Source organism: Pituophis catenifer, unplaced genomic scaffold (genome assembly GCF_029215685.1).
Source record: "Pituophis catenifer annectens isolate HBS135680 unplaced genomic scaffold, rPitCat1.0.hap2 SCAF_13, whole genome shotgun sequence".
Taxonomy (NCBI): Eukaryota; Metazoa; Chordata; class Lepidosauria; order Squamata; family Colubridae; genus Pituophis; species Pituophis catenifer.
In genome coordinates, this window is record NW_027256893.1 from 9,539,003 (window position 1) to 9,547,209 (window position 8,207).

At 45.0% G+C, this 8,207-nt stretch overlaps 1 protein-coding gene across 1 annotated transcript; it reads left to right on the forward strand.

Moving 5' to 3' along the window:
* Nucleotides 1–269: 269 nt before the first annotated feature.
* On the forward strand, nucleotides 270–4,752 carry MAF (MAF bZIP transcription factor). The gene has a single exon (XM_070952892.1). It carries the CDS (start codon nucleotides 1,313–1,315, stop codon nucleotides 2,453–2,455), a length of 1,143 nt encoding a protein of 380 aa, XP_070808993.1. The 5' UTR covers nucleotides 270–1,312; the 3' UTR covers nucleotides 2,456–4,752.
* Nucleotides 4,753–8,207: the final 3,455 nt, after the last annotated feature.

Sequence of the window (8,207 nt, forward strand, 5' to 3'; positions counted from 1 at the left end):
TCTCTTTTTTCCCCCTCTCCCCTCCTAATGAGTCCGAGGCGGCGCGCTCGGTTAAGAAAGAGTTAAAAAGTTTGGGTCCCAGCTGACAGTCAGCTGATTGGCTCCTGATTGACAGCTTTGAAAAGTTTCCTTGTTTCTATACTATTATGCTAATGAGGAGCCGGGTTCGCGGTCGCGGATTGGCGTCGAATCCCGATAGGAGCGTGACGTCAGGGACTCTATAAAACTCAGCAATGCTTTTAAACTGTCCTCCCGGTTCATCTCTTTAAGATATTTTTTCATCTTGCCATTGAAGCTGGGGAGTCGAAGGGTTATTATTATTATTTTTTTCTCTCCCTTATCTTTCTTTCTCCCCTTTGCAGAACTTGGGGAAGGAAGGTCCTCGCGCCCGAAAACCCTCTCGCTTTTCAAGCCTCCCCCTCGCCTTTTAAAAGAATACGATCTTAGCGACCTACCTTGCTCTGATTTTATTTTTATTTTTATTTTTAAAGCATCAGCCGCGTTCTTCTTCTCTCTTTTTTTTTCCTTTCCTTGGTGCTGAAACTCTCTCTCTCTTTCTTTTCGTTTGGATCTCCGGCCACGGAAAAGAGGGAAAGAAAAAGAGGGGAAGAAACGCCATGAAGTGTTAAAAAAAAAAAGACAGACAGACAGCAAGAAAGAAAGAAAGAAAGAAAGCCAAACAATCCTTTTCAAATCAACGAGGAACCGCTAAGTAACCTTTCCCTATAAAACTGCCGTTGCGGAGCTGCAGAAAGAGAGAGAGAGAGAGCCGCGAGCTCGCAGAGGAGAAAAGGGGAGGGAAGAAAGAGAGAGAGAGTGAGTGAGAGAGAGAGAGAGAGGAGGGGAGGGGAGGGGAAAGAGAGAAAGAAAAACGAAAGAAATCGAGGCGGCCGGATGCAAAAGGCGAGCAAATAGCACGAGCGAGGAGGAGGAGGAGGAGGCAGCAGCAGCAGCGAAGGCACGGCCGCTCCGCGGGTTGCCGGCTGCAGCCGAGCGGCTCTTTTGTCAAGAGGGGAGCCTCCGAGCCCGGGTGCGAGGCGCTGTTTGCTGCTGCTGCTGCTGCTGCTACTAGCTAGCTAGCTGGCTGGCTGGCTGACTGGCTGAATCCCGGCTCTCTCCGGCAGAGCGAGCGAAGCAAGCGGAGGAGGAGCAGAGCGCAGCTCCGGACAGCAGCTTTCCCGAGGCTCCCGCGAGGCGACCCAGCAAACTGGCTCATCCGCTGGCAAGTCAGAGCAGCCCCCTGGCTCCGGGAGCTCACGCTTTCTGGAGGACGGGCGGCGGCGTTGGCGGCGTTGGCGGCGGCGGCAAGAGGATGGCATCGGACCTGGCCCTGCACAGCGCCGACCTGCCCACTAGTCCCTTGGCCATGGAATATGTTAATGACTTCGATCTGATGAAGTTCGAAGTGAAAAAGGAGCCGGTGGAGACGGACCGCATTATCAGCCAGTGCGGCCGCTTGATCGCTGGGGGATCGCTCTCGTCCACCCCGATGAGCACGCCGTGCAGCTCGGTGCCTCCGTCGCCCAGCTTCTCGGCTCCGAGCCCGGGCTCCGGCGGCAGCGATCAAAAAACTCACTTGGAAGATTATTACTGGATGACCGGCTACCCGCAGCAGCTGAACCCGGAGGCTTTGGGCTTCAGCCCCGAAGACGCGGTGGAAGCTCTGATCAACAACAGCCACCACCAGCTTCAGAACGCGGCGGCCGCGGCTGGCTTCGAAGGCTATGCTAGAGGGCAGCAGCTGAGCGGCGGAGGCGGCGGAGGCGGAGGAGGCGGCGGCGGCTCGGGGGGAGCTGTGCCGCCGGACGAGATCGGTTCGGCGGCCGCCGTGGTGTCGGCGGTGATCGCGGCCGCGGCGGCGCAGCAGCAGCAGCAGCAGCAGCAGCAGAACGGCGGCGGCGCGCCTCACTACCACCATCACCATCACCACCACCCGCCCGGCCACCACCACCACCATCATCCGCAGCCGCAGCAGCCGGGCAGCGTGCAGTCTTCGGCCAGCAGCACCAGCAGCAGCACCAGCGGCGGCGGCAGCAGCGGGGGAGGCGGCGGGGGTCTCCACCACCAGCACCACGGTGGCAGCGGCGGCGGCGGCTTGCATTTCGACGACCGCTTCTCCGACGAGCAGCTGGTGACCATGTCGGTGAGAGAGCTGAACCGGCAGCTGCGGGGCGTCAGCAAGGAAGAGGTGATCCGGCTGAAACAGAAACGACGGACCCTGAAAAACCGAGGCTACGCGCAATCCTGCCGCTTCAAGCGAGTCCAGCAAAGGCACGTCTTGGAATCCGAGAAGAACCAGTTGCTCCAACAAGTGGAACATCTGAAGCAGGAAATCTCCAGGCTGGTCCGGGAGAGGGACGCCTACAAGGAAAAATACGAGAAATTGGTCAGCAGCGGGTTCCGGGAAAACGGTTCCAGCAGCGACAATCCCTCTTCTCCAGAATTTTTCATGTGAGTCTTCTCTCTCACCTCCCCCTCCACCTCCCCACCAACCTATCCACCCATTCTGCGATTCAGAAACCCCCCCTCACCCTCAGTTCTCCGACCCACGAACCCCCTTTCGCCCCCCCACCAACAGCCTCTTTGCCACTCTTCAGAGCACACGCAGGCACGCACACACACAAACAGGGGCGAGCAAGCACGTGCGCAAAAGTTCCTTAAGGCTGGAAGAGGGAGGGGGGAGAAAAGGTCATCCAGTTGGTCCCCGTGTTAATTATTGTTCAACTTGGGCCGTCCGAATAATACCTGCTATGTACGTGCCACCAATATCGTCCCATTCTGTTTCAAAGGATAAAGGCAACTTTTGGTGGGACTTTTTAAGGTGGGCTGACCCTTACAAGGTCCTGACCTTTCTCTCCCTTTTCCAGCCGTTAGCTTGTGTGTGTGTGTGAGTGAGTGTGCCTGCAACCCAACTTCCATCAACTCATCTGAAGTTTGCTCAGACTTTAAAAAAAAAAAAAAAATCTGCTCTATCCAAAATACAAAACACCAATTTTGCCACCCTGAATTCTTCCTGTGGGGTATGAACTTTAGATATAGATAGGTGCATAATGCATATTGATATGTCTGTGTTCATATACCCGCATGAATGCAGACATATTTCGAGGACGTTTGACTGAAATATTTAAAGAAAAGTTTTAGACTTCAGGTTTGCCGCATTTTCATCTGTTGTTGAACTTAAACCTAGAGAATATCAACCTGCCCAAATGGAGCCTTGATCAACTTCTCATTTTTTCATGATGTGATCTTTGGCCTTAAGCTGCCAAACAGTGAACTGAGTCTGCTTTTAGTAACCCATCCTCATCTCATGCATTATTACGCTTACTAGTTTGTCTTGCATCAATTAACTGTATAAATATTTCAAAAGACTATGGGGGAGAAAAAAAAAGACATTATATTGATAAATGCCCTGCATGCTGGACATGTACGGATTTTTTTTTCCTTTTGCTTGGATATGGACTTTGGAGATATATATAATGGCATGTCATTCATTCTTTAAGTTGTATTTCTTCACCACTTTTTTGAACTGAAAGCAAAAAAGTGCAACTTTTTTTGTCTTCCTTACCCATTCAAGTTTGCATCTGTTCTGGAAACTGCTTTGAGTGGCCCCCTCTCTCAAACTTCAGACTTCTTTTTAATGAATTGAAAAAAAAACCCACCTCTTCTCGCTCTCTCCTATGTAAAACAAAAACAGCAGAGTGGATTGTGATTACAGTATTACAGGAAAAAACAAGAACTTTGGAAAGAAGTTTTAAAACTTATGCTTAAAAATAATTGCTGCAATTTGTTGGATTTTTACATGATATTGTTGCTTAAAGCAGTCTAAAATTTATTTTGGAATGATCTACCCTCTTCCCCCCCCCCTTTTTTTTTGTGTTCCTTTTTGCATTTGGTCATTGTCAAACGTGCAATGCTATGGGATCCTGGTATATATAATTTAATTCAAGCTTTTATTGTCTGTTAGTTCAGTTCAAAATGTACGCAACAGATAAAGGAATGTTATAGATAATTTGAAAAAAGTTAGGTCTGTTTAGAAGTAGGTCTCTCTTTTTTTAAATGGTGCACTAAATTGTTCACTGTTGTGATGTTAAAAGGAGTAGAATATAAAGTGGGACTTTTTTTAAAAAAAGTAGCTTATGCAGCATGTGATTGCAACTTAACTATAAGTTGGGTATGTGTAGATCTTGCTATGCCACCAACTGTATTTGGAAACCAAAGTATTAAAAGGGGAGTATCCCTGTTTATATTAATAGGGTTATTTTGTGTTCAAAATGTAACATTGGGGTTTTTTGGCGGGGATTTAAATATTAGGGACTGAATTGCACTAAGATATAACCTGAAGCAAAATATAAACCATTGCAAACTTGTCTAGGATGCTAATACCATTTACAAGGATGGCATTACTGCTCAGTTTTTTAAATAATGCAGATTTTTTTACAGTTGTATTGTGGTGCAGAACTGGATTTTCTGTAACTTCACAAATTCACAAAGTTTTAAAGGCATTAATCAGCAAATTTTATTGTCAGGGACTGATACTCCTGTCTTTTAAAAAAAATGGAAAGTAAATACCACAATAAATATAAAAAAATCTTGTCAGTTATTTTTCCCCTTGACATATTTTGCTGTGCAAAATTGTTTTATATCTTAAGTTACCAACTAATCATGTGTGATGTTCCTTATGTGTTTTCATTTTTCAACTCTATGGTTATATCAAAAAGGAGGAATATTCTACTATAATAAACTGCATTTTTGATTCTGTACTGAGTTTCATTAGTTTATAGCTTTGAAATATCTATTTAATCATAGTATCTTGGGGGGGACAGATGTTTAGATAACTTAATCTGAGCAGATAATTTAAATATGTGTGTGAGCTGAGAATTGACAAGGTAAAATATAACTGCTCTCAAAAAAAAAATTCATTTTCTCCTAGGCAGATGAAAAGGAAAGACTCTTTAATTTGTCAGTGCTAACTCTTCCAAGTTTTATCATTATTTTAAAGGGGTCCTATGAGTTTCTTGTTAATTATTATTTCAATAATAATAATTAATAATAATAATAACAATTAAGAATAGCTCATTCAAACAAAATAAGCCCCCTCACTTCCCCAAAATAGTTCATCTGCTTTTTGGAGGAAATAAAAGAATTTTGCCACCCAAGGACATTATGTCAAACATGTGGGCATATCGTTAAGAGTTACTACTATAATTGATTTGTTTTAGATTGAAGCTACAGGGAGAGATGATTAAAGCTGTAACTGGTATTCAAAGAACCATGAAACAAATTCGGTGACTCTCAATTTTGGGAAGAGAGAATCACAATTTCCCTTGCATAATTACACACGCATGTGTACGCGTGCACACACATACACACAAAGCAAGCCCCCTTTGAAACAGGTTGCTATTCTGTCCTTTTCCCTGAAATCCCTAACTTGCAGTAAGGTAAGACCTGTGAAGACTGGCTGTTTAAAAGTCAAAAATCCCATCAGGCTGGCAAACTTTCTATTATTATTATTATTATAATTATTATTATTATTATTATTATTATTATTAAAATACTTTTACAAAAGTATTCTCATTTATGTATGGGACATTCTGCTTGCCAGATTTTGTCCCATCTATTTTTTTTTCTCAGTGGGAGATTTTTTTAAAAAAAAAGCAGTGCATGTATATAATATTTTTTTTAAAACCCACAAAATCTTATTTCCAAGGAGAAGGTGAACCGATTGGGACTACCTGTCTCTTTCCTTTGCTTCTGTAATTTTGTTTTCATCTATGACATGATTGAAGCATGGACATCCTTATAACTTGGCTGTAATACCATTTTATACAGGGAGAGAAGTAAATTCCCTTTCTAGATCCCTAAAGAAAGCAGGAGGTGTGGGGGGGAGAAGAGAAAGAGGAGAGAGAGAGAGAGAGAGAAACAAATTGCTTCTAAGGGGTATAGTTTTAGGTCTTTAACATCCTACTAATGAAAAGCTGGCAGGTTCCCCCCCAAAAAAAAACCCCACCCCAAACCTTGTTTTAAATTTACAGCTCAATTTCTAGAGGTACCAAGATGCTGCTCTTAAGGCTGTCCAAGCCGCAAGGTCAAAGGTCACTAGGCTTTGAAACAAAACAACACCCCCAGTCTGGGGGTGCATCTCGTTTCTCATTATTTTTTGCTTTTGCTTTGGCTTTGCCTATATGGGAAACTTAGGTTGCAGTCAATCCATCTGAAAAAAAATAAATAAATCCAGTAGCCAGCCCTCTTTTAGCTCTACTCCATGTTGATGAGCTTGGGAAGCAAGAAAGGGGTCATAGAGTTACAGAGGACTTACATTCTTCCTGCTTGGTAATAGACATGTCCTTTAGAACTTGACCTTCCAATAATTCAGGCATAGCTCCCTTTCAGCCTTCCCTTCCAGGCAGGTTAATATGTAATCAATGGGTAAACTGCCTGCCATCGGCCTATCAGAAAATGATTGTCTCCTATAAAGATAGTAGGGCTTCCTCCCCTCCCTGTATCTCCCTTCCTCCTTCGCAAGTTTACCCTTTCCCAAAATTGCACTGGTTTTGCTTAGCAAGGTTGCTGCTCGCTCTGGGTTTTTCTGTTTTTCTTCCCCACCCCAGACCCAGGATGAGCAACCAGAGAAAGGAACCTCTGCTCTGCATTAAAGCCCAGCCTTTGCAAAGATTCACTTTGCATAAAGACATGGTAAATATGCAAAGGTTTCCTCTCCCCTTCCAGAAACCGTGTCTAGTAAATTGTGCAAAGAAAGAAAGAAAGAGCCGAGTGTGTGTGTGTCTGCAAGAAAACCGTGCCCAGCTTTGTTTTTAGTTTAATATACAAAGCTGCTTCTGAATATCAAGCTTGCCTCAGGGGCGTCTATGCCAATTTTTTTGTAGCTGCCAGGCTCCCCAAAAATGACCCAAAGAAATCCGGCAAGCAAATAGAAAGTGTGCTTGTCATTTGGCCTTGAAGGAACAACCTTGAGCTCAGCAGGGCAAAGTTTTCAAGGAGGGGAGAAAAGAAGGAAGACTCTCTCTCGCTCAGTTCTCCTTCCTCTCACGAGGAGAAGAGAGAGAGAAGGAAGAATCTACAGACAGATTTGTAATGGGCAGCTTGGTTCCTATTTTCTAAACCAGGAGAGGTTTTAGATTCTGCTGATTCTGTGGCACCAAGGGGGGGTTAGATTTGGGCTGGCAGGATAAGGCCGCTGGCGCAAAAGCGTAACCCAAAACTCTGCAGGTCCCTCAAGACAGCAAAGGGGGAGAATTCTGATGGGGAAGGTCATGAAAAATGTGCCCTCACCCTTCCCCAGTTCATGCTGCTTTGCCAGGAATCCAGAGGCTGAAAAAAATCAACTCACTTTTGGCCTTTGATGCTGTTTTGTTACTAGTACCATCCTCTCCCTGCATGGAACAGTGACCCCCCCACCCCACCCACCCATTTTTCTCCTCCAGTGCCTTGCAGAGCAGCCTGGCCAGAAGGCCTCATTCCAGCCTGATCCCTTGCAAGTTTGTTCAGCAGTCATGTCTTCTCCAAGTTCCAAGGCCCTAGAAACAAAACTCAGAAATGCAAATTGCCACCTCGCTGAATTAATCTCTCTGCTTTGCCCTTATCTAAGGCTTTTTTTTTTTTTGCTAACCACATCCTGCACCATGCATGTTTTTTTTTAATGACTTGGGATGCGTGTGCAAACACACACACACACACACACACACACACACACACACACACAGCCATGTGCATCTTTCTACCGGCCTGGACAATCCACCCGTCCTTGACTGAGTAGGAAAAAGGGGCTGGCATGAAATTTCCCATCCCAGGTTCCTTTGCTCCTCTTCCCAATCTCAGCAGCTCTTCCAAGACACAGGTTTGACTTGAGGCTGCTTGGCTGCTGCTTCCTTAGAAAAGGGCTACCGGAAAAGGAAGGATGAGTTCAGCCTGTCTTCCCCCTATCAGCAGAGGATGAGATGAAGGCAACACAACCCAGGAAGAGAAAAGATGTCGCCAGGGTGTGTAAAGGATTAGCACCAGTGGGGAAAGAAAAGCATAGCATCCAAATTTGTGCATGCTCCTGTATTATAATAAATATGTATATGTGTGTGTGTATGTAGTGTAAATATATGTATGCATGCATGTATATATATATATATATACTCACACATATGTATGTATACATACACACACATATATATGTACACACACACATATATACATACATA

Excerpts from the sequence above, each read along its gene's own strand:
- MAF (XM_070952892.1), top strand. The coding sequence starts at position 1,313 with ATGGCATCGGACCTGGCCCTGCACAGCGCCGACCTGCCCACTAGTCCC.